The sequence below is a fragment of the Physeter macrocephalus genome, chromosome 9 (assembly GCF_002837175.3).
Source record: "Physeter macrocephalus isolate SW-GA chromosome 9, ASM283717v5, whole genome shotgun sequence".
Taxonomy (NCBI): domain Eukaryota; kingdom Metazoa; phylum Chordata; class Mammalia; order Artiodactyla; family Physeteridae; genus Physeter; species Physeter macrocephalus.
This window is the reverse complement of record NC_041222.1, coordinates 49,865,619-49,893,275: the sequence shown is the minus strand read 5'-3', so window position 1 is coordinate 49,893,275 and position 27,657 is coordinate 49,865,619. Positions and strand designations below refer to the sequence as shown.

Below are 27,657 nucleotides of genomic sequence, written 5' to 3'. Positions count from 1 at the left end.
GAATGGATAAAGAAGATGTGGTACATATATACAATGGAATATTACTCAGTCATAAAAAGGAGCGAAATTGGGTCATTTGTTGAGACGCAGATGGATCTAGAGACTGTCATACAGAGTGAAGTAAGTCAGAAAGAGAAAAACAAATATCATATATTAACGCATATATGTGGAACCCAGAAAAACGGGGCAGATGAACCGGTCTACAGGGCAGAAATAGAGACACAGATGTAGAGAACAAATGTATGGACACCAAGGGGGGAAGCAGCGGGGGGTGGGGGTGGGATGAATTGGGCGATTGGGATTGACATGTATACACTGATGTGTACTAAATGGATGACTAATAAGAACCTGCTGTATAAAAGAATAAAAATAATAGATAACTAATAGGAACCTGCTGTATAAAAAAAAGTTACAATGGTCATAGTAATATTTTGAGATCTCTCTTATAATGGTAATGTGATTTCTATTGTGGACAGAGTCACAGGAACTGCTAATGCCACCTTTGCTTATGCTCAAAACTGACAGAACTGTTAAATTCTAGCTGGAATTTAGAAAGAAAATTGCAATTTTTTACCTCATGCTCTAACAGACAAATTTTTCTTTATACTAAATTGTTAAAAAGATTTTATCACCAGGAACATTTAAAGGAACAGCACTCAACCTTGTAACAACAGTCTTTATAAAAATCACAACAATGTTATTTACGTATGGTGCTTGTACATACTGTCAATAAATGGACATAGTAATGAAATGAAACTCAATGAAGGCACCTCTGTGAAGGGTGAAGTTATAGAAGCTAAAGTGGGTAATTTTGGGGTGACCTAAACTGAAACAGGAATCTAACTTAAGCACTGAGATTGGAATATGTACTGCATCCTCCAATATCATTTCTCCCCAGTGACTTTTTGACGGAGAACAGAGAGGAGTTAGTTCAAACATGACCTTTAAAGTGAGGGCTCAGAGAGGAGTTCTGTGTGGTAGAGGAAGGAATATTTCTATGCTTTGCAAGATGTGTCTTCTCTTATTGGACGTGTGAAGGCTGATGTGCATTCATACCCTGAAGGAGAATCACCCACCATCTGATGAGATGAGTCATGGGTAGAGATGTCATCTTAGGAAAATCCCTGAGTGGATTCTCCATCTGTAATAATGATGTTAATAAAGGGTGCAAATCCAAATACAATAGTATATGTAGAGGCTCAAAGGTACATCCATCATTCATAAAGCAAGGCTGGAGAGTTGAAGGAAAACGCTAAGCAACTTATCCAATGAACAGGTCAAAAAGCACATTTCCATGTATATCCAATAACGCTTTTGCCTTCTCAACTTTATTATTTCTCGGTAATTTCTATGAATTAATAAACTGAAATATTATTGTATTTTTTTCAAGGTATCCATTTTATTAAAAAATACTAGAGATATTAGAGTAAATAAATTAATACAAACTATTATTCTTTTACCAAACTTATGCAGCAAAAATCACTCATCTAAATTTGCCTTGTAATAATGAAATCTTTCTTTATAAAATTACGAGAGCTAGGTAAAAATATTTTACCCAGAAAAACCTAAATCCCTGGGGCTTCATGAAGAAACAATTGCTCTTACAGCACAAATGCACATGCAGGTTCATAAAAATGTCACAAGTATTTAATTTTCGACATGTCTGTTTGTTCACATGTACTTTATTTCTTGTGAGTTTTTAAGTACAAACATATAATACAGTGGGAAATGGTGGTAAGCAGTTTCCCAGCATATTTAAGGTCTTATTCAATTTAACGCCTATAGAAGTATAACTAACAGGCTGCAGAAGATACTGAGAAGAAAAAAAATGAATTCTTTTCCACCTGAGTCATTAGCTCACCTCAGAGGTGGTGGTCTTATTCAGGAGCTAAGTGAAGGGGACTGGGATGGGAGAAGCATCTTCAGATGCTTCAACTGTGTTAATGTAGGAAACTCTCAACAGGTAGGCACCACCTGCTTTCTATTCTGCATAGTTTTCAGCAAACATACTTCATAAAGAGCAGACAGGAAAGACCTGATGTGAGCTCTTGCTAACTCATTTCCAATCTCATTAGGTGTAAGAGAACATGCGAGTCCCTGGATGCCTGGCACTAGAAGCTCTGCTTTGGGCTTTTATATTTCAGATGCTCTTCAGGCCTCTTGGGTAGTAACAGTAAAATGGAGGCGGGGACCCTATAGATTCAGCAAAATCTCAATCATTCACAGCAGTTGTGTGTGTGTTTAGAAATCAACAAGCCGATTTTTAAATTTATGTGAAAACGCAAAGAACCTAAAATATACAAACAATGCTGGAATGAATTACAATTTAGGGGAAATGAGGAGGAAAAGCATTCACTCATTCATTTATAAGGTAATGCAATTTTAAAAAATTACCTCAGATGGGACATATTCAGCAGAGAGAAGCAAGGGACATGGGACATTACTATGTGGTATTCCTGCCTATGAGGATTTTTGAATCTCAATTACAGTAGGTGAATGGGTTAAAAATAGCTAAAATAGATGCAAAGATTTTCTTAACAAGGTGGCCCAAAGCAAAACAGACTAATTAAAGGGCCTAACAGTTTTTCTGTGTCACCAAGAAGGAAGCCCAGGTAAATAATAAAATCATGTAAACTAATTCAAGGCATGGTCTCAAACTGGAAAAGTGAAGCCAAATCAGCACCATCTAAATGACACACCATGTGCTCTGACTTTGAAGAAACGGAGGTTCTGTAACTTTAATGACTGCTGAACCTCTCTGAAGTTCCTTTTCATCATCTGTAAAATGGATACAATTAGAACACCTGCAAGAGAGGGTTACTGTGTGGACCAAATGAGACAATGTACTATTGTGTTGGCCAAAATGTTCCTTCGGTTTTTAAATAAAAATAAAAGACACATTTTTTTCATTTTCACCCAGAACTTTATTGAACAATGTATTCACCCTTTTGTTCCACTATCTTCTGCCATTTTTCAGGCAGCTTCATAATTCCATCTTCCCAACACTTTTTATCTTTTTGAGCAAATAACCGTTCCAGGCACCTTTTACAGTCTTCCAGGGAACTGAAATTTTTTCCATTAAGAGAATTTTGTAAAGACTGAAATAAATGGAAATCCGAAGGTGCAAAGTCTGGTGAATACGGCAGATGAATCAGAACTTCCCAGCCAAGCTGTAATAGTTTTTGCCTGGTCATAAAGAAACATGCAGTCTTGTGCTATCCTGATGGAAGATAATGCGTTTTCTGTTGACTAATTCTGGATGCTTTTCGTGGAGTGTTGCTTTCAGCTGGTCTAATTGGGAGCAGTACTTGTTGTAATTAATCGTTTGGTTTTCGGAAAGGAGCTCATAATAGAGGACTCCCTTCCAATCCCACCATATACACAGCATCACCTTCTCTGGATGAAGACCGGCCTTTGGTGTGGTTGGTGGTGGTTCATTTCACTTGCCCCATGATCTCTTCCATTCCACATTATTGTACAGTATCCACTTTTCATCACCAGTCACAATTTGTTTTAAAAACAGAATGTTTTTGTTACGTTTAAGTAGAGAATCGCATGAGGAAATACGGTCAAGAAGGTTCTTTCGGGCTTCCCTGGTGGTGCAGTGGTTAAGAGTCCGCCTGCCGGTGCGGGGGACACGGGTTCGTGCCCCGGTCCGGGGAACCCAAACATCAAAGCAATGAACAGAACCAAGCTGGTGCAAATGATTTGCAATGCTTGAGTTGGATATTTTGAGTATGTTGGCTATCTCCCGCGTAGTATAACGTTGATTGTTCTCAATTAATGTCTCGATTTGATCGCTATCAACTTCAACTGGTCTACCCAACCGTGGAGCATCACCCAGTGAGAAATCTCCAGCATGAAACCTCTCAAACCACTTCTGACACGTTTGATCAGTCACAGCACCTTCTCCATAGACTGCACAAATCTTTTTTTGCATTTCAGTTGCGTTTTTACCTTTCTTGAAATAATAAAGCATAATATGCCAAAAATGTTGCTTTTTTCCTTCCATCTTCAATATTTAAATGGCTGCACAAAAATTCACCAATTTTGATAAGTTTTTTTTAAATGTACGCTGATACGATAGCTGTCACAATACAATCTAACAAAATTGTTTCAAATGAAGTTAAAGACAACTAAGTGCTACTAGAGGCATCTTAAGGAAAAAACTGAACGAACCTTTTTTTGCCAACCCAATACTTATGAAAGCGTTCAATAAACTTTAAAAGGCACTAAACCAATGTTAGCTATTATTAATTTTATTTACCTCATCTACCTTGATATGCTGCTCTCAACAAAAGGGGGAAGTCACCTTGAACAGGAGAGAAAATCAGGGTGGGACAGGCAATTCTGATTCTACAAAGGCACTCTACTTACATGAGCATCAGAGAGAGAAAGAGGGGAGGGAGAGGTAGAGAGAAACAGAGACAGAGAGAGATTGAGAATGAACAAGTGCAAGCTTCCTAAGCTTCGTTTGAAATTTCAGGAGAAACAGCCAAAGGAGCAGTGGCAGAGAAGTCAGCCAAAAGCTTTCTACTGCCCATCACAACAACAGCAGGAACAGTGCAGATTCTGCCTCACTGGCTCACCAGTGTTAATCAAAGAGGACCAATCCACAGTCTTTAACGTCCACTATTAAGCAAGCAAGCTAATATCCATCAGTCAGTCTATCAAGTGTGAATTAAATGCATCTATGTGCCCAGAACTGTGCTGGATAGACAGCTGTGTGGGGTTCCAGTGGAGGCAGGAAGGGCAGGGGAAGGACTGAGACGATCTGGAGCAGCCCCTCCTTGCCAGCCCCGTGCCTTGTAGCCCTCGTTTTAATCTCTCTGGGCTCTGCAGCCTTGACAAAAGCTACTTCTTTGCATCTATTAAGGATGCTCTTCTTTTCTCAAAATACATGATAAAGATACATGACAACACACTTTAAGGTATAGTTAAAAGTTGTTTAATATAAGGGTTTGCAAATTTTTAATTTTCTTCTAATTCTTGAGAAATATATGAGAAAAGCAGGACAAAATTAACTTAAAGGCCTATGTAATTCTCAAGGAAAGACAAACAAAATGGAAAATAACCCATGAGCATATCCGATGCCCACAAAGAAGAGGGTTTTCACTTCTCCCTCCCTCCTGCCCCAAGAAAAAGCTTCGGAGTGACAGGTCAGCCCAGTAATGGCTGAAAGAAAAATTAAAAGAATGTTTTATTGAAAGATGTAGAAACAGGAATTTCTTACGTTCCTTCAGATACTACTCTATAATTTCACTGACCCACTATACCCAGTGTGGGACAAGAAGACAGGGAGGATGCATGAAACCTCACGGTGAAAACAAGCCAACTTCAGATAAGGAATGGTCAAGAAACCATCCCTTTTATACCCGGAAAGAAGTATTTATTTACAGGTGAGAAATGTGTCAGAGCCCAAGATGGCTACCAACACTCTGTGGAAAGAGGGAAAGTAGCCCCAGGCTGCCTGGCCTGCCAAGAGACCTCAAGAGGCCTTTCTAGTTAATCCAGAGTTTTATATATCATGTTTGCTGAAAGTGGACACAGAACATAGACCTAGACTTTTAGATAGAAACCTTGGAACTTACCTCATTTAAGTGTCTTTTCTACTGCTTGCAGTTAATAGTCTCCTAAAATTATACTCTCGTTACATTTTGTCAGTATCTATGAATTTCATTACGACTATGGCATCTAATTACTGTTTTCTAAATGAAGGAATTGAATATCCTGCCTCTTATGCCTTACAGGATGTTGGAATGTCAAATACCCTTTGCTGTTGTGGCACATTCCATTTATATTTCTCTACTGTATCCATGGTGCTTGACTGTAATACCAATGTTAATATATGGGATTTAGTGTCACTACTTAATTATCTTAACAAGCTATCAGACAATAATGCAAGCCTTAATTACTTTTTTAAAAAAGGTGTATAAATTGCTGAAAAGCTTAAAATTTCCTGGGAACTGAGAAATTTTTTTTTTTTTTTTCTTTGTGGTATGCGGGCCTCCCTCTGCTGTGGCCTCTCCCGTCGTGGAGCACAGGCTCCGGACGCGCAGGCTCAGCGGCCATGGCTCACGGGCCCAGCCGCTCCGCGGCATGTGGGATCCTCCCAGACCGGGGCGCGAACCCGGTTCCCCTGCATCGGCAGGCGGACGCGCAACCACCGCGCCACCAGGGAAGCCCGAGAAATATTAATTCTGTGAAAAACTGAGCAAGTGTTTCATATAGAAACACATCTTACCTATGCTAAAAAACGTAGCCACATAAAGTGGTTGTTAGAGTGGAAGACTTGATTTTCCTCAGTACATGTGGTCCTTGAAGTTGCCAAGTATCAACCATCCCATGTAAACATTCCTTCCTGCAGTTGGCCCCTCTGCGGCAGGTCTGCTGACCGGTCCCTGGTTCCATGATGCACTTCGGGGGCAGGGGGTGGGGATAACAGGGCCAAGCAGGAAATACAACACTGACAAGTTTCTCCTGGGGCTTCTGATGAGTCTGCTTTAGTGATAAAAACCAAACACCTGTACCAAGATGCAGATTTTTTTTTCATGAAATTTTCTTCTTTAAATCGGGATTAATTTGCAGTTTTACAAGCCTGAAATAAGTTCAGGCAAAATTCTCCTTTCTATAAAGCTACCTAATTCTGCATTTTGAGGGAGAGGAAGACAGCCAAGGTTGTCGAACAAGAGAGCTCCTGGAAATCAAGGCTCCAAAGAGGGTGATTGCTAACACTCACATCAAAAACACTTAAGGCCTCAGTAGCCAACATGGCTTCAGAGTTATTTCAGGGGCTCTTCAGGCCCTTAGGAGCAAGCGCTGTCTATTGGCAAAATAAATAAGGCGTCCCACACAACCTATGTCCTAACATTTTTCAAATGCATTTGGATGTTTCTGGGAAGCATTTGAAATAATATTTTTTTACCCAACCAGATTAAAGGATAAAGGATAAGAAATCAGGGTCTGGAGAAATGCTGTACTTAGAGGCAGAGATATTGTTCTGAGCCCCTGGAAACCCACTCTGCTTTCTGCCCCCAGATGAGGATGTGGCTTTGCTGACCAGAAGTCTGATTCCAGAGCCAGTTGCTTGCAAATTTTTCCTTAAATGGAAAGACCCAGACTGTTAACAGTACATTCTTCCAGAATGGGAATGTATATCCTTAATATAGAGCAACTATCGACATATGCTAGCAAAATACAGTTTTGATTCAGATCCAGCAGCAGCCAACCCCATGCAGATACTGCCACAACTGGGTAGCCCACTAGGGAACAGTGTGCAGGAGAGGTGGCATACCAAGGCATTTGGCCTTTCTCTGCCTGCATGGTCTCCCCATTCTGATTAGTTTCTGTATCCTTGACTGAATTAAAATTGGAATCTGCAATGGAGGCATCTGTTATCTCTTCCCACAAGTTCAAAAATCCCTTGAAACACTTTAATTAGCATCAGAAATGGGTCTGGAATCTCTGCAGCTGGTGCCTGAGCTGGGACGGGCACAAAGACCCTTACCAAGTGGCCAGACTTCGAAAAGGAGCTGAAAAATGGGAAGGGACAGAAGGGTAAGCTAAAGATGGCTCAACGGAGACAAAAGAGCCTCTGGCCTAGGACCATGAGGTCATTGCAGGGAGCTTGTGGGGAGAGTGTCAGTGTCAGTGGAACTTTTCCTCTATGCCCCACAGCCAGGCCCAGCAGAAGGTAGGATGGCCCTCAGAGAGACTCCCTGGGTCTCTCTAACTACACTAGCTATGAAGGCAATAACAATGGGACCCCAGGGACTGAGAATGTGCTACAGATCCTCTGAAGCCCTTGTTCTACTGACTGGAAGCCTGGGGGAGAAAAGCTCCATGATCATTGCCCTCGTCCATCCCCTGGAAATGTCTACAGAAGGAGGAGCAGGAAATTAAAATGAGGATTATTAATAGAGTACAGAAGTTTGAAGTGAGATATACTTAATTTTCTTGATATAATTAAGAAAAACACTGTCTTCACTGGTTCTACCTGACAGAGTGAACAAGGGAAAAATTGGTTCCAATTGTAAATATTCTAAAATGTCTGTATTAAATATTTCTCCTCCCAGGCAAATCTGGCCTTAACTTTCTGTCATCTACAACACATGGATTGAGATCTCAACAAAACACTCCACTTATAAAAGGGTAAGGGATTTCTTTTTTCAAATGTATGTATGATTTAGAAAGATTCATCAGATTCATCCTTGAATCACCATATTGTTTGTTTGTTTGTATGTTTGTTTGTTTGAACCCTTGCTAAGAACTTTTTACTCCAGACATTTGCTTTGGTCAGAATTCTCTCTGCTTTTCAATAACAGTACAAATTCAGAAGGGCATTTCAAAAATAATTTACACAGAAGAAACAAATCATATACAAATACCAGATTATTATGCACAAGTCTAAGAAGAGCTTGTTATCTGGTCATAGCAAACTTTACTGACTGAACAGAAAGGGAGTTAGCAATATCCAAATTGTTATAGGAAAAACAACCACCAAACACTGTCAGTTAAACACAAAGACACCCAGATACGGGGGGCAGGAAGAGGATTGTGGAAATGGCACCATTCAGATCATTGTTAGATGAGTTTTAGCTAAATCCTGGTTCTCTTTCTTAAAAGCATGGAAGAGAACCTAGAAGGGGACAGAGTCAAGCCATGGAATGGAGCTCCAAACTAAAGGAGGGAAAAGAAAAAGAAAAAGAAAAAAAAATGATGGATTCAAACTATACTTTGAATCAAGAGACAACTGGATAACTGAGAACTAATCACAAGTGAGAGTTTAGTTTTCTTTCAGTGTGGCCTTCCGATGCCAGTGAGTTTGCCTGGCTCCGACAGGGTCAACACATCGACTCAAACTCTCAGCAAACTCAAACTCTCTCTGTTTAGAACCAGCACAAATGTTACCTCCTCTGTGAATTCTACCTGGCTGCCCCCGATAGAATTAGTGACTTCCTTCCAAGGACTCCCAAAACATTTTATTCATATCTTTATTTAGCCTATCTTATTATGGAATACAGCATGGCAGCTAAGAGCCTGGTTCTGTGTCACAGTGCCTGGTTTTGAAACCACATGGTCAAAGTGTGACAGAAGCACCAAGACGAAAATTACAGTCAACTAGTACCTGTTGGATCTCTAAAAGGCTAGAACCCATAATGATGCTCAAAATGGTCAGTGGGGATTTATAGTGGGAATGAGTATTTGGGGTCTCTCCCTATCAATCCATAATCAACCTGAAACACTGCAGACCCTTTTTTTTTTTTTTGCGGTACGCAGGCCTCTCACTGTTGCGGAGCCTGTGCTCTGGCCTCTCCCGTTGCGGAGCACAGGCTCCGGATGCACTGGCCCAGCGACCGTGGCTCATGGGCCCAGCCGCTCCGTGGCATGTGGGATCTTCCCGGACCAGGGCACGTCCCCTGCATCAGCAGGCGGACTCTCAACCACTGCGCCACCAGGGAAGCCCAGACCCTTTTTCTAATTAATGAATTCATATAAAAGTGTTACTGATTTCTTAATGGGTTTTTTTTTTTTTTGGTCACGTTGTTTTCTCAATAACTGATACTGAAAGTACAATACACTATACAATATTCTAGGGTTTAGAATTTAGGGGCCTTGATCGTCCATTGCTCCACATGCTGGCAAGGTGAAAGTTGTTTCTGCACACCAAGGAAAGGTTTTATTGTTAGTGATGACAGGTATCCTCACCCCATTACCACCCAAAGGTTAGTTATGTAAGCATAGATTAACCACAAGAGCTGCCTTGCTATAAGCCCTTCACCAGATCCTGGGCAATGCGGGTGGTCCCTCCTGTCCTGAGCCACACATAGTGCCAGCAGGGAAGGAGTTGTGCTAAAGCTTGTCTGGGCAGCTGGCCTGAAGACACAGGTGGGGAAAGAAGTCAGTAAGTGCTGAGCAAGAACTCAAGTTCTATTACAAAGATGAGTGCTAGAATAGAACATGAAGGCAAGCTAAAGGGGCAGAATAACAAGAGAAACTTTCAGAGTGGGCGGGGGGGGGCATACAGAAGCCAACATAACCACTACTTTCCATTGCCCACACCAAGAACACTTCGTTGAAATAAGGTGCCCATGTAAAATATCTAACACACACACGACATAAAAGATGCTCAATAAACACTAGCTCTCTTCTGTCCACTAAGCTCATTTCCTAGCATTAGCGAGTTATTTCAACAAATTTATACCAAGCAGCTTCTATGGAAGGCTGAGTACTAGTTTAAAAGATAAAACACTGGTTAAATCAGTTAATATAATGATCTAGTTAAAATAATAGAAAAAATTGAAGAAAAGGTACACAAAATAGCAGGAAAAAAATTGACCACTAAGATGTTTACTTCAAGTTCTTCCTCTTTTTTGAATAGGTGTCTGTCTCCCTGCTAATAGCCACAACTTAGAAAATTATAAAGGAAATAAATTTCTCAGATGTCTTTGATAGGAGAGGGTATTAAGATGAAAATGATGTACCTTGTATAAGATTCTGTATTAGATAAGCCTTGTTCCTTACAGTGTATTAATGCATAAAGTACAAGTGATTCTGGAGCTCCAACATTGCATATATGGAACAAACACTATAAATCTAATATGAAGGTTTATTGAAGTAATTTGCTTGAAAAAGAAATCTGTGCATTCCATCTTTCTCAGTTCTGTTGCCCTTCATTATTCAGGCATCTCTTCCATGGGATACCTGTCTAGTTTACTCAGGTGTGAGGAGATGGCCCAGTGGTGGCTGTACTTTGCAGGAAGTATATAATTTATGAGCAGCTCATTGTTTGCTCTGGAGAAGAAATGTTTTCAAGGCTCCCAGGTTCAAAACCATTTTACTATTTATTGTGTTCTCTGTCTTTTCCTTATAAACATCTGTGCAACATGCATGTTAAGTGGGTTAGGAATACATCCAATGGAACCTTCAGAAACAGAGCCAGAAAAGAGGTCACAGTGGCTCATGGCAAAGGATGGTCAAGTACCACAACACTACACGCCTAAACACGTGTGCACACATACATGCACACACGAATGAAACCTCATATTTGAAAGAAAGTAAGGTGCCAGTCAAAAAATATGTTTGACAAAAACACTGAAAACTGCCAACTAAAATTTAGATTAACAAGGATTAGCTGAACACTTTCTGTAATATGCTCCTTTCTACTTTAAGAATTTGAAAGCTACCTATTTTTCCAAATACTATCATTCTAATTACAGAGTATGATTACTGTCTACCGGAAAAGTGCATTATAATAAATCAGACAAAATTTTTATACCATTATCCAGAATGACTTTACACCCAAAGCTCAACAACACTGAATAGGCTAGTATATTTTAAATAATTTATGGCATTAAAGGAGGAGTAGAATTTACTTTAAAATGGTCCTTTTGGATGCAAAAAAGCAAATAATGGAAGAAGCAAAAAAAAAAAAAGGGAAACAAAAACTCTAAAGTGAGTAAAAATGGAATACTGAAGTAACTGTAGCTTTATACTTCATTTCACCTAAATTGTACAGGCATCCTCTACTCTCTAAAATGCCTGTGCTGGCTCGCCAAGTTAGCCTGAAATTTATCTCAGAGGTTTTTCCACTGCTATGATTCAGTGATTGCTCATTATTCCCAATCAAGGCATGGTTAAGAACACAGACAAACTATACTTCCGACTCTTGGGAGTGTGTCCCCTGGCACTCACAGTTTACACAGAGAGATACTTGAGTGAAGTTCAATTTTTTTATGCTTGAAAAAGGAAAGGACACTTAACAGTTAGGGTAATTACAATGCTCTTAACCAAAGTTGCCAGATTCTATGAATTCCCTCTAGTTAGCTGTCAAACATTTTGGGGAGGAATCTATACTTGAAGTCTAATTAAAGAATAATGGATAAGTATTAGCTATCAGGAATGTATTTTAGAAATCCAGTGTTAATAGTGCTTCCCCCTAGAGAGCTTTGCAAATGCAATTTACGATCACTAAAATGTTTTCCTCATAAGGAAAACCTGCCACATGTAATGTAAATTATATGATCTCTTCCCTACCCTTTACAAAGTATACCAAGCTTAAAGTAATCTGTAGGGGAGAGTAGTTTCTAAATCACCTCAAAGTCAAATATTTTCCTTTTCATCATCATTTATAAAGCACATTAGTAACATAAACCTGACTGAGCCACACATCAGAGTTAAGAGGAATGAGGTCCTGATTGAACACCTGGATCTCTTTAATAGCAACTTCAATCTAATCATCAGTAACCACAGAGCTCTGGAATATTAAAAAGGGAATGTATGATCCCAAGGAAAGCTTTAGATGAACACCTCTAGCACCACTGGAGGTTTGGGGTTTGGAATTCAACAAATAGTAGAGTAGGGGCTGAAAAGACATTTATATTCCAGCACCTGTCGCTCATTAACTGAATCTATTTGGGCAAAAAACTGAACCTCTCTGAACTTGAGCTTCTCATCCTTGAAGCAGGGATAATATTGCTCATGTGGCCCATTTCACAGTAGGATTGTAGCAGCAACAGCAGCAGAAGTAGCAAAAAGAGAAAGCAGTAGTACAACTTTCATTTTCTGAGGGCTTACAGTGTCCAGTGGATTGAAAACCACATGGTAAGGTAGGCATGCCATTGTAGATAAGGCTGCACATGTGTTACTGGCAGAATCTAAGTGTGAACACCAACAACTCTGACTCCAGAGGCCATGACCTGGTTCACATCTCAAAATGTATTCACATGTGTCATCTAATGAGGTAATGCTAGTGACTTCACTGTAAATGGCAAAGCGCCATGTAATGCAATGTGTTATTAGTGTAATTTTTTAAAGCTGCTAAAGTGTGTTTTCTGCTGAGTACATATACTATTCTTAGCAAGAGCCCATCAACTCAAGAAACTAAGGAAAAGGCACGAATGAATATGTAACTTGAGACCTAAAACAATGGAAAAGTATGGAAAATGACTTTAAAATAGATGTGACAGTTGGTGATGTCATTTTCTACATTTGCACATTCACATGCATCCACACAGAGTTCCAACCCACAAACATCAAGCATCTCTCAAGACACCAATGGAAGTTGCCAGAATCATTAAAAAGCCGACAGATCTGTTGTGTATGCGTCATGGCTCCCCAAGCCCATACCGACGACTTGGCAGGCTGCTCACAGGAGGTGATTAGAGACATAGGACAAGCATGTTAGTCTGCAAATAATCTGTGGCCAAGTTTCCCAGGGATAACAAGGGGCAGCACGTTAGCAAAGCTGAAGGTCGATAGGATGCTTTAGAGTCCTCACTGGCAGCCAAAAACAATGATGGTGAACAAAAAAGCTAACGAAGGCATAGCAACAACCTCTATACTGTCTTAATGGTTCTAAGCCTTTGAAACAGAGGAAAGACTCCATTCACCAAGGACAGGTAAACTGAATGACAGTTAAATTCACATGTTAGTTAGTTGCAAACACTCTTTTCCCAGAAATAGGTTCAGTCCTGAGTGAAATGGAAAAGGCAGAAAACGCTGCCCTCTGAACTTCTCTTCTGCATTTCTGCTTTTCTGAGCTTGTCCTCACTCCTCCCAGGGCCTCTATGCTGCCCCTAACTTATCCCATCTCAGACAGCAAGTCCCCAAACATTTGTGATCACCCTCTCCCTCCCTTTACTGTGTTGCTGCTCTTTGTTTTCTCTAGAAGGGATTAAATAAACCCCTAAGGCCAGAGTGTACAGGTGTCTGGATTAAACACTGCAGGATCTCAGGAGACGCTTTCACATCAGTCTCTTCCCAGAAATGCTCTCCCCCTCATCCCAGAGATGTGCAGGACACAACCTGTACAAGCATACTCAGCAGCCCTGTAGACAAACCCCAAACCAGAACAGGCATAAAGAGTTTTATCCACTCATCTGTTCATTCACTCATTCAACTCAATAAATATTTATTGCATCTAGCATGTGCCAGACACTGATGGGTCTTGGGCAAATACTAGTAAATAATAATGTATAATACCTGCCCTCAAGAAACTCACAGTCTAGACACATCATCAATGAGTAACATTACAGAGTAGAGCATGCTAGCCCTGGGTGGTGTGCAGGAAGGGATTCATGTGCAGTCTTGGCATCGGTAAAGGGAGAGCAGGCCTTACCACATTTGGGTTGACTTTATGTCGAAAGCACGTGATGTTCACCACATACGGCCAATCGTCAGGCTCCATCAGCACCCCAGCAGCATGAGCACATGTGACGTGGAATGAGGCCGGGCAGCGGCCATAGGAACACTGGATGCAGGCTCCAGAGACCTTCTTAACCCGGTGCCTGCAGAACATGCATTTCTGGAGGGTTAAAACAAAGAAGAGCATCAATTCAAACTCGGTTAACTCAGCCGATTTCCACACTTCACAGCATAATAGCTATTAGAGAGTAAAAAAACTGATTATATCAACAAGGCCTGACCTCCAGGGCTCCTAATGGTGAGAGTGACTGTGACAACATAAGCTGCGTACCTTCAAGGAAACACACAGCTACAGACGCATACTACCAGACACATGCTGAAATACTCCTTGTGGTGAGGAAAGCCAAGCCCTTTTGCACATGCTTCTCCAGGCACAGAGCTGAGGAAGAGGCCCCCCGGGTGCTCCTGTATATCACCCATGAATGCTGAAGCTACTTCTCTTTTACCTTCTGCATGCCAGGCCTTTCTGTACATCAAGAGATAGACTATGGGTTTCACAGACAGGCACATACTCTCCTAAGTTAGACGAGGTCTTCAGAAATACCCAAAGAGCGCACAGCTGGGCTCACGTTTCCATTTACAAGGAAATGTAAAGTGTTAAATGGTCCAGTGTGGAAACTGCAGGCCCAAGTGTTTAATAATCTAAATCTGAAACCTTCATGACTGAAACAAAAATATGCCTTCCAAAGTGAGAAAATTGAAAATCACCCCAAAGGGCATAATTTTGTTGAATATCTATAGCTGACTATGCCTGGGGAAGAAAGAATGGAAATTAAAACTGCAATAATAATTACCACAATATGAAAATTAAATTACATACAATTAGCCCTAAATATTATCAGTACATTTGTTATGAGAGATGGAAAAAAATCAAACAGCTTCACTAAATGCAAGATTTGTGAACTAATACTTGAAGCTTAGGAAAAAATAGTTGTAGAACAACACAGGGTCAGGTTCAGAAAGCAGAAGAAACAGAATGATCAAAAAGCTCAACTTTTCATTCCTAAGGATAAAGTAAGTCTGCAATCTGATCAAATGATGATGCAAATATTCTTCTTTTATAGGTACATTTTCCTTCCTGGGACAAAAAAGTTACTTATACTCAATGCCTTTTGAGGACTGTAATATTTTATCAACAGACCTGTAAGAATCAATGTGGACAAAACTTCTAACCCTTCTTTGCCCTCACATCTGATCAGCATCTTCAGTCTTATAGATTCTGCACCTTAATCTTGCTCTAATCTCACCTACCCGTCTATACCAACTTTCACCATCTCTGTCCATGGTGTCTTGCCCAGTGTAGTAATGGCCTCCTAACCAGTCTCACAGTCTTTTATTTCATGCCATTTTGATTCACCTTCCCATAGAACTAAAAAAAGACCCATTACAACACGAACAAAAGCATTATTTAACATCTTGATATCTCTTTGGCAATTCTTGGTATCAGTTTCAATACATTCCTGGTAATTCTTGGTTTACCAGTATCTTTCTGTCAATTCCAACCATGTGAAATATGATGACAGATATAATAGAAAGACCTCATATCAGGAACCCCAGGCATAATCAGATAATCTTTTAAGAGCCTAATCACACCACAAAGAGGTCAGTGTTTGAATAATTCAGATATTGGCAGATGTATGAAAGGAGAAATTGTTTCCTATTTTACCAATTAAATAGGATTAAGAGTAAGAAAGAGTACTCTGACTTAGCTAATTAATGAACTGGTAACTCCAGGCCTCTTCTACCATTAACTTCCTCAATAAACAGAAGTTCTCCAGAAAGAGGGAAGGAGACAGAGAGAATACATTTAAGCCTACTAATAACTGACTCCTTGGAATCTAGTAAGGGAAGTGCCTCCTTTCCCAGGAAGACCAGAGGTGGCCATTTCTAAGGATAAAACCAGTATCCTTAGAAAGTCAACCTGCAGACTATTGTAATGCAATGCTTTGGAAGATGTTTATTCACAGAGTTGAGAAGTTTGGCTTAAACATCTAATAGGTTCTTGCAGAGATAGAGAACTCCACAAAACTTAGTAGGGGAGCCATTCCGTATGCTGTATTACAGTCTACATAGTACTTCCAAACCCCAGTTTCACTTGCTTGCTACTAAACCAATTGTTCTCTACCCTGGCTAAAGCATCTTTGGCAATTTAACACCTATACTGCTGGGCTATGGAATTTAATTCAATAGGGCAAAGATTAGGACATATAAGCCACTTCCTAGAATGTTACAATAGAATTAAGTACTATGAAAAAAGTAGAAACAAAATGCTATATGAAACTAGAATGACCAGTGCAAGGAGGTATGCTTGGGGGCAACATAGGGAAGAAGGCTTTAAAGAACTGCAATGACTGACTGGATCAAGATGGTGGCCTCAGCCCCTGCTACAAACCCACCAGCCCCAAACCCTAAATAGAGATAGGAAAAAGAATGAAACCACAATAGCACTGACTAACAAAAAAGAGAGCACTTAATTCCAGGGAGGAGAGCCCCAGCAAAAAACTATTAGTAGGTTTCTCTGAGGAGGCAGTTCTGGCAAGGCCAATGTCAAGAGTGGAAGCAAATAATTAAAAGACAAGGGACCCACTGTCAGGCCAACCCCATGGCCCACCTGCCCCGACTCATCATCAGCAGGTGAAGTAATCTGATCCGATCTGAATCTGAGTCCTGTGACCTGACCTATCATTTGCCAATAAGACAAGTGAATTCTCGTTTGGGCTAAGGAAAAAAATAGTGCACCCAAGATAAAATACAATCATATACTTTAAAAATCACGAACACCTGAAGGAAAACAATGCCATGAACAAGAGATACTATAATTAATAAACAGAAGAATAGCTGGCCTAAGGAATCAGGTAAGGGGAAACAGAAGACGAGTTTAAAAGAGATGTAGCACGTGTTATGACAGAGATTCCCAAACAGATCCCACCAATTGAAAAACAAAAACAGTAACAACCACCCAGTTCTAAAATTAAAAATATTATTGTAAAAAAAAAAAAATTAAGATGTGCTGAATTCTGAAATGGATCCCACACTGAAGATCAAATTAGCAACTGGAAGACGGAGCCCAGAGATTGTACAGAACAGAGAAGAAAAGATCAAAAAAGAAGGAAAATGGAACACAAATGCTAAGCAGTATGGAAAAGAGATCCAGATGCTCTATCATCTCTCTAAAAGGCATTCTAGATGAATAGAAAAAGAGAAAATAACAGAGATTTTCCAGACCTGAAAAAAGGCCCAACAAGTAGGGTTAATTTTTTTTTTAATCACCTAAACACATCTTAGACACATGTTATATTTCCAAATAAAAAGAGAAAATCCCAAAATCTTCCAAAGAATAAAAGAGAAACATCAGATTACTGTCAGATCTCTAATCTGCAATAGTGAGTGCTACAAGACAATGAAACAGTCTTCCAATTTATAAAGGAAAATTAAATTTGGTCTACATCCAGCCTAATTTTCATTCAAATGTGAGAGCAAACATAAAGATTATTTTTTCTTTTTCACATTCAAGGATCAGAAGTATGCAATGAAGAAGTAAAGAGTAACCAAAATGCTAAATATGTGGATAAATCTAAATGAATATGGACTGTATGAACAATAACAGTAATGTCTTCTGAAAACAGAGAGAGAAAACAGAGAGAGAATTTGAAAACAGAGAGAGAATTTGAATAGATGACAATTGTAGCATATAAGGAAGAAGTAGTAAAAGTGAAGTTTTAAATGTTCTAAATGTTCTTGAATTGTCTGGGAAAAGGGTAAAAGTACCAATTCACTAAGTGAAAACAAATAGAATAAGGAAAAATAATAAATTCAAACAAAGACATGAAAGGAAAGAAACAAACATAGAACAGGTGGGAGCAAAGGAAAAAGCACGTTGTAAATTGGTAGAACTAAACCCAAACATATCAGTAAGTTAACTGTAAACAGACTAAATTTTATCTTATAGACCAAGGGTAGCAGAAGTTTTCTTAAAGTGCCAGATAAATATTTTAGGCTTGTGAGCCATACAGTGCCAGTTGCAAGTACTCAACTCTGCATTGTATAGTTGAATTGAACAATGTGGGGCTTAGGGGCGCCAACCCCAACCCCTGTGCAGTCAAAAATCATGTAACTTTTGACTCCCCCAAACTTAACTACTAATAGCCTACTGCTGACCAGAAGCCTTACCCATAACAAACGGTCGATGAACACGTATTTTGTATTTTATATGTATTATACACGCTATTCTTAACAATAAACTAGAGAAAAGAAAATGTTATTTAAAAAATCAAAGAAACTACATCTACAGTACTGTACTATATTTATCCATACCTAAGTTTATGTCATCTGTTTACAAGATGAATTGTCTGTCAGTACCTACATCAATATTGTCTTATATGATATGAAAAACTGTAGATGTTAAACATATTGCTAACAGTAGGCATCAAAAATGAAAAGATAATGTTAAAAAAATTCATATTTATTTACAGGTATAATGATTCATGCATTAATAGTGAAGAAGCAGTAATATGACTGCTCTGTGGTAGCCTAATGTAATGGGTGGTGCCATGTGTAGTCTGTGTTTGTGTGTGTAACTTTTGATAAATTTTAACTTTTTATAATAGATCTGTGTATATTTTATGGTAGTAAATGATAAAATAGACTAGTATCTACATATAGTTTATGCATTCATGACATACCTAACATTTTCTTAATTTTTTCCGTATTTCTAAACTACATGGTTCATCTGCAAGTTTTTCAAATTGCCATGAATCTAAAAAAATTTTCCAATATATTTACTGAAAAAAGAATCCACAGATAAATGGACCCATGTTTCTCAAGGGTCAACTGTAGTGTAAAAGCCGCTACAGATAATTCACAAATGATGGGTGTGGCTGTGTTCCAATAAAACTTTATTTACAACAACAAGCACGTGCCCTAGTGTGCTGACCCCAGCTATAGGCCATGGGCACGTATTTGAAGATAGTGAGCTGTGAAATGATGGAATCAGTATTTAAGTAAGATCACTCTAGCAGCAAGGTGGATAAAGAACAGGCTGGTGGGAAATGAAACTGTTAGGAAGCCACAGAAATACTGAGGCAAAGGATGATGAGGACTTGGACTAGGGAAGTGGCTATTAGGAGGAAGGTAAATGTTAAGTGTTTTTCACTCCTGTTATTCTTTGTTGACAGAGATTCTGTATCTTCCTTTAAATAGAGCTACTCACTCAAGGCCAGGGCTGGACAGTCTGTGTGCTGTGGGAAAGAACCCCTTTAGTAGCTGCTTTAGTTTTGAAATAGATGAGGGTTGAGGTGACCAATTTCTAGAGGGATGAGGACTGAAAGGAATGTGTAAACAGTAAGACTGTTGGGCACTTAAAAGTACAGAAGGTTCAGAAAGACAGGGCCATTCTTCCTGCAGTTCCTGTTTGAGATGCCAGTGACCCACTGGGAAAGGGATAAGGAACCAATTTCTGGAAGACGATAAATAAAGGAGGTTTGAGAAGTCAAATGAGGCAGGCTAGAGAGCCATCACTTGGGGCGCTTCAGAACAAAGTCGAGGAGGGCTGATGTCCAGGGAGACCAACATAGCAGAGCCGGAAAATGCTGACACAGATGACACTGGAGAGTGACTTTAAGGTGTCATTTACCTTTATGGTTTTCTAGTAAGGATGCCTGGGACATAACAGCTGCTCAATGTTTGTTGAATTAAACTGAATCCAGGCAAGTATATTTTGGTCAAGTTATAGACCTGCTCACCTGTTTCCTCAACAGTGAAAAAAGACCCCACACATAACTATGCCACCAGAGATGTTAGAGGACTTCAGAATCACTGAGAGGCCTGCTTCAAGCACAGGTTGCAGGCACCACCCCCAGAATTTCAGTGTGTCTGGGCTGGGGCTATTGAATTTGCATTTCTGACAAGTTGTCAGTAATACTGATGCTGTTGATCCAGGGATCACACTTTGAGAACCACTGGGCTGGAGGGTTAAAGTGTTAAAGGGTGTGGATTATTCTGAGAGGCTCTAGTATAAGGCAATTCAGGAAGTACAATGTTTTTTCATCTATTCGTCTGTGTCAAGGGCTGAGAGAATCCTCAGGCAAGTATGATTTATAGATCACTGTACTTTCTTGGGGGACTGGATTTCCATACTTATTCCAATGGCATAGGCCATTAAAGTTCCTAATGGATTGAGGATTTAATGAAGTATCTGGCAATGAGGCTTTGTGTATCATTAGATTCCTTGAGCACACAGCCTGGCAAAGGGCATCAAGAAATGATGAGCTGTGAAGGAGTTACAGGTTCAAAGCACATCCCCTTCCCTTCTTTTTTTTTCGTTTAATATGATTTGTAGTATGATTTTATTGTTGTTTTGCCAATTTTATGATTCTTTTTTCTTCCATAAATAAGCTGATAATTTCAAAACAGGCACAAATACTTTTATTTTAATTAGTATTTCCTTATCAGACAAGTAACAAGCTGATATTACCTAATTCCTTTTTCCTTTTGCTCTCCAAAGACACTTTTTCCAGGTACTCCATGGCAAGCTGACATTTCCAGCTCCAACAGGGAATACTGCTGGACTCAATGGATGTCACTATTGTTGCAGGCAAGTCAGAGGACTGAGGCTGAAACTTTGATTTTGCTCTACATCCTTAAATATAGGTTTTAAAAGAGAAACCCTTTTTTTTTTTTTTTTTTACTCTACCTGTAAAATTTATGTTCTGCTCATAAATATCCATTAAGTCAGTCACTCACGTGCCAATAATGGCCAGCACTGGGGCAACACTGTATGATGCAGTCTAAGATCTACAGCAAGGAGCTTACAGTCCAGGGGAGGAAACAGACATGTAAACAACTCAGGCAGAAGGAAAAGCAGAACACAAGAGCTGTCATGTGAGAGCAAGATTCAGAAGGAGCAGAGAGAGGAGTAGATTGATACCGAGAGAAATCAGTTTACCCAGAGAGCTAAAGAGCAGCTGGGGAGGAAGGGAGAATGGAAGGTTGAAAACCGAGGTGTCCACGGTGAACTCACACTGCAGGGTATGGGCTGCTATAGTAAGGGGCAGCAATTAACATGCAGTCTCACACCACTCGGGCCAGACAGAATTGTTCTGATCTCAGTGGTCTAAGGATGTTACAAACGGCAGACCTCATGAAATGATACAGTAAAACTCAATTCTGAATACTTTGTGCATCAGCTCGTAACATGGTGAGCACTCTGTCTCTCCACACCCCCATCAAGAAAAGTTATTTCCACTCTTCAAGTGCAGAGCATTAAAATAAATGGCTCACGGTGTCAAGTGTGTTGAATTAAATCATTATTTATGATATGTATCAGAAGCCATTTATCTCATTGCTTTTTGTTTAGTGAGATTCACCCCACAAAAGGTGAGAAGCTAAGAAAAAGTCAAGCGGCAGGCTAAAAAGGAAAGGGCAGACGAATGAGCTCAGCCAGGCCAAGAGACAGAGCCAGAAAAACGGGCAGAGGTGGTGGGGATCAGCCAGAAGGCTGCACTTATTCAAGACAAGCAAGGGAGGCTTTGCTGGCCCTGAGAAATATTAAACAAGAATCACAAAAGGATTCTAGAACTGGAAAGGCCATGGCAGTTCATACAAAAACTGACAAATTAACAAATGACTCTTGAAAAGCATTATGTCAACAGCCCAGTCACACTTTTTTTTTTAAATTTTGGATTAGCAGAAACACCACCAGGAAGATCACCAAATAGGAATCGTCTGGAAGCACCTTTTAATACCAGTACTAGAACACTGACTGCACACAGTAGGTGCTCAATAAATATCCACTGACCACATGAAGGATTGTTTCCTTATTATATATAACGCCTCAATTCATTCTTTCAGCTCTCTCGATATTTATTAAATATCTTCTATATGAAAGGCATTTTGAAAAATGCAAAAGGAGACACAAAAAGATACCATCCATTTATTCAAGAAGCTTAATTTGGCAAATAAAAAGAGCTGTGACAAAAGTGTTGCCACGGTCATCACAATAAGCAAGATGAAGGGCTACGGATTTGGAAGGAGATGGGGCTGGACCAGCAGAACAAAGCTGAAGCCGGCATGTGCACCTGAGCAGTTACCCATCTGCACCCCTGCTCTTCACCACTCTTCAACTGAGAAAGAGGGTCAACAAAGAAGGAACTTCACGACAGCCACCCGAGGGACACCAAACACAGGACGAGGAAGGAGGTGTGATTCTGCCTGGACGGCTCAGGCCAGGTGGCAGGATTTCTCAGGCAGGTGACCAGTGCACCGCTCTGAACTGAGGGCCATGAGTCACCAAGTCCAGGCACTTCTGGGTCGTCAGTTCCACAGACTGGCTCCCGGGAACTCATAATAAAGTAAAAAGGGGGCTTCTCCAAAGTCAGAAGTTCCCTGTAATTAACTTCTTGGTGTTCAGAGGCTACATGCGATGCTTCTACACCAGATCCTATGCTGCCTTGCAGGGTGCTGGGGACGTGTTGCATGATGGCTGAGCCTGCAGTGGCGGCGGGGACACGGGGTCCCCCGCGTGGCTCAGGGAAGCTGTCCAGCAGGTTTTAGAGAACTGAGGAAGCCAGCGAGAGTAGGCTGCCTTTGAGTTCACCTTGAAGGACTAGAGGTTTCAGCCAGTCCACATGCAGTGGGACGAGGAGGGAGCGAGGGAGGACATTCTAGATGGATGTAACAAAGCTAAGAGGTTTCTGAGTGGCTTCAGCAACCAAGCAAGTCTCCAGAGCAGCCCAGAAAATCTCAACAACCTTGGGCTAAGAATGCCTGTTGCCCAGGCATGTCTCTTTGTTCATCCATCTTTTGCTCTTTGAGGGTTGGACAAATTCTACTTGTCTTGTTATCGAAGTCACCTGGCATGTGTGCAAACTAAATATCTGGGGAGTGCCTTGACCAAACACCACACTCTCCTGTCTTCCCTACGTGGACAGTATTTCACAGTTATTAGAAGCATGGACTGGGAAGTCAGACAGACCTGGTTTTGAATCCAGCTCAGCACAGGCACAAAGGCTAGTCACAGAAACAGCCAAAATAACATGGCCTGAATAAACAGAAGCAGTGAGAAGTCATGGGGGCAGCAAGCTAGCCCCTGAATGTCTCCTGCCCTTCTTCCTGACACCCCCTCAGTAGAAAACAGAGATTCCCCTCTGCAATTACTACCTGGGCTATGCAGAAAAGCCAGACATATAAGCAGCATTTGCAAGTAAATTAAATATTAAAGGCAACATCACAATCTCATGTTGAAAGAGGCACTTCACTGATGGTATAAAGCAGCATTTGCTGAATCACGAAATAGGCAATGTTATATATGCTGAGAAAAATCAATCACTTATCACTTCTATTTCTCTAACAGCCTGTTTGGGTTCTATAATTCATTTCAAGTTTATTTCAGATTTAAAGGGCAAAGGGGGCATACAACTATAGCATATAGAGAGCTTTAGAACAAATCTTATTCTGAGTACTTATTAAGTGTCACTAAACATCTTTCAGCTGATGGGTGGGGAAAGCAAGCCTCCTAAACCACAAAATGAACATTTTCTAAGTACTTTTTATTTGCACTTTTATTTCTTTTTATGTTAATATTAAAGAGCACCTGTTTCCTAGAGGAAATTTCATTTTTTGAAATTATGGTTTACAAGAGATCAAACAGAAATTCTTACTCTCCTCGAATAAAGCATTTAATTGAACCCAGAATTACTGAATTACATACTTACTTAAAAAAAAAAAAAAAAGGCACTCTGTCCTTTCTGATACAACGAGGTCCTGCTTAGTCACTGATATGTGCTCTCCACCCTACAAAAATCGACACAAATTTGTGAGGTTACTTATAACTTAGAAGAATTTTTATAGATCGCTCTGAATTAATGCTGGAAATGACAGCATTTTAATCATTTAATTCTCTGTTAAATCTAAAAAGAAACACAATTTTCCTGTTTGTCACAGTTTAGGGAGGTTGGCTTACAAGCTTCCTGCTGTTTCAAGGACAGGCAAAAAAAAATCTTTATTTATTATGAATATCTGATACGACTTGCTATTGGCATTATCAGATCAAGGACTAGGACACATTTTCTATTTATTTCTGGCCTCAAGCCTGAAGGCCTTAAGATAGCTGACAAAAAAACAGAATAAATAAAAGACAAAGACTAATTATCCTTAGCAATATTTGTTTTGAGACAGTGCAAACATCCAACACTATAAAGGGTGCAGGGTTGGTTTGTTCAAGGTTTTTTTAAGAGAGGAGTGTATATTTCTGAAATGCCTGTTTTCTGTATATTTACTGAAATTGCATTCACTGCTTGGGTCTGAGAGGAAACAGTAAAGGCATCGCTAATCTGCAGAGAAGAAAATGGCTCCCACGAGCCAAGTTTCAACCGCCTCTCTTATCTGACTTCCCACAGGCACTTTTTAACAGTTTAAATGAACATTTATGTACACTCCTGCTACATATACTTATCTTGGTGAATGGTACTTATTTGAATGTTTGGGAAAAGGAAAAATAAAGAGATCTCATGATTTTTTTTTGATCACTACACAAACCGAGATGCTGGGGTGTACTTCCTGCTCTAAACACCAGAAGCTGCCCCAAGGCCCCTGAATACATCTGACTCTTGTGAGAAACTGTCACCCATGAACGGTTCTCTCTGTGGCCTGCTGCAACCTCTTTGCCTCTTGTCTTTCAATTATACTAGCAGCAGACCACACTGAGAAAATTTATACTTAAGTTAAAATACCCCAGCACCATGTCTCCAAATAAAACTGAGGAAGCAGTGATGAAAAGCTATTAGGTCAACATTAGCAGACGTGTCACAGGTGGCCTTTCAGAGGAAGACCATCTCCCTCTCTGGTGGGGAAAACTGTGGCCCTGAGAAGAGCCAGGTCAGGGTACAGCCCCCTGTGTGAACACTGTCCAGTCCAGAGCCCGTCCCTCCTCCTGCTTCTGGAGGAAAAATCACCTAACAGTGAGTTTGGGGATTTGTCTTCTAGATTAGACAAATGTGGGGTTTCAATCTCAAGTGGCCCTCAGGGTCACCGAGAAGTTCTTTTATCTTTCCCAGTTGAGGGAATGGACAAAAGGCAGTAAAACAGGCTCTGGTCAAAGGATTAGGATTGAACCCTAACCCTGCCCCCACTGTGGCCTTGCATTGATTTACTAACCAGGATATTGCTTCTGGATTATTTAGGTGGACTTCCTCTGAGGATGAGTAAATGGTCAATATTTTGTTCAATGATCTATTTGTGGGTAATCTTTCCAAGATTAGCTGCTTCACTGGTCAAGTAAAGATGACAACAGCAACTACTCCTTATGAAGCTGTTCTCAGGTTTCAAAGAAATAACATCTGTAAAAGGTTTCTTAGTCCCTAGGACATAGTCAGAGCTAAGCAAGCTTGCCCCATCTGTTCCCAAATCTTACCACTCTTGAACCCAAGCCCAAATCCTCACATTCTAAAGACAACTGAGCCTCTTCCTTCACCCAGATAATAGGGACCATGAAGTTCCTCAACTGCCCTGCCCTCCCCTTCATCTTCAAAGCCACAGTTTCAAAACACTGATGCTCGTAATCATTCAGACACTAGGTAACTACAGATTTCCACATCTTGTTATTTAATGCATTGATTAAAAAAAAGCACATGTTACCATGTCACAAACTAAATTTTTAAAATATTTTAGTAAGTGTACTGTAATATTATTGTCTCCTCTGTAATCCTATGTATTTTATTTTTAATATTTTAAAATACTTTTCTGAAGAACTATCCACAGCCTTTACCAAAGACTGCCCAAAAAGTCCATGAAACAAGTTAAGAATCCCTCACACAGAACAATTAAAAATGTCTAAAATCACCATGAATGAACACAGTGATTACAATCACCACATAAGAACAAATACTTCAGTGAATAAGCAAAACGGGAAAACATCATGATTAGATTACTGGAACCCTAGGTTTCTCTTTTTTAAGGTTGTTGTTTTACTGTTTTTACAATAATAATCAAAAAAGGTTAGAGCATAAAAACCATGGTATCTTTAAAGCTTTTTTTTTTTTCCTTTCCTAACATTTCAAAATCAGAACTGGCAGATTTGCTTCCACAACAAACCAAATACACTGTGCACTACCCTCAGTTTCCCTGTTTTTGCAACTAGCCATGAACAGGTCATACAAAGGTGTATAGCGGCGACAGAGGAGTCAAGTAATTCTAACCATGCAGATTTTCTTCATGAAAATAACAATACCTTATCCACATTACCTACAATGTTTTTCTGTCAGGAAAAATTGGCTAAACAACGTCAAACAGGTATTAGATTGGCCCAGCAATTGACTCTTCAGCAAAAGGGTGAGAACACTAACTTCTCTGAAAAGTTCATTTAGATTAAAAGTAAACATTTTTCAGATGTGGGCCACATCTTGCTTATTCTTCCCATGGCTTTTATGGTGAGCTTTTCATTCTCCCTCTATTTCTCAATGGAATTTTCTCAATATTTAAAAATTCCATTTCTGTGAGATCTGTTCAAACAGAACAGTGAATCACCAAAGCAGATGTGTGAAAGAACTCTAAGAGACATTTACTGCTTCTATTATGGCTCACTGGCAATCGTAAAACCAAAGTGTGGTCGTCTTCTATCGTTCACATTACTTTTTTTAACATCTTTATTGGAGTATAATTGCTTTACAATGGTGTGTTAGTTTCTGCTTTATAACAAAGTGGGTCAGTTATACATATACTTATGTTCCCATATCTCTTCCCTCTTGCGTCTCCCTCCCTCCCACTCTCTCTATCTCACCCCTCTAGGTGGTCACAAAGCACTGAGCTGATCTCCCTGTGCTATGCGGCTGCTTCCCACTAGCTGTCTATTTTACGTTTGGTAGTGTATATATGTCCATGACACTCTCACTTTGTCACAGCTTACCCTTCCCCCTCCCCATATCCTCACGTCCATTCTCTAGTAGGTCTGTGTCTTTATTCCCATCATACCCCTAGGTTCTTCATGACATTTTTTTTCTTAGATTCCATATATATGTTAGTATACGGTATTTATCTTTCTATTTATGACTTACTTCACTCTGTATGACAGATTCCAGGTCCATCCACCTCACTACAAATAACTCAATTTCGTTTCTTTTTACGGGTAATATTCCATTGTATATATGTGCCACATCTTCTTTATCCATTCATCCGATGATGTACACTTTGGTTACTTCCATCTCCTGGCTATTGTAAACAGAGCTGCAATGAACATTTTGGTACATGACTCTTTTTGGATTATAGTTTTCTCAGGGTATATGCCCAGTAGTGGGATTGCTAGGTCATATGGTAGTTCTATTTGTAGTTTTTTAAGGAACCTCCATACTGTTCTCCATAGTGGCTGTACCAATTCGCATTCCTACCAGCAGTGCAAGAGCATTCCCTTTCCTCCACACCCTCTCCAGCATTTATTGTTTCTAGATTATTTGATGATGGCCA

At 39.9% G+C, this 27,657-nt stretch overlaps 1 protein-coding gene across 5 annotated transcripts in view; it reads right to left on the bottom strand.

Annotated features, from left to right (window-relative positions):
- KDM4C (lysine demethylase 4C) overlaps positions 1-27,657 on the bottom strand; it is a 425,934-nt gene that overhangs the window by 65,243 nt on the left and 333,034 nt on the right. For all 5 annotated transcript variants that reach the window (XM_028493976.1, XM_028493977.1, XM_024126758.2 and 2 more), the window contains one exon: positions 14,120-14,305. In XM_028493976.1, the coding sequence (XP_028349777.1) occupies positions 14,120-14,305 (186 nt within the window). The remainder of the gene's footprint in view (positions 1-14,119; positions 14,306-27,657) is intronic.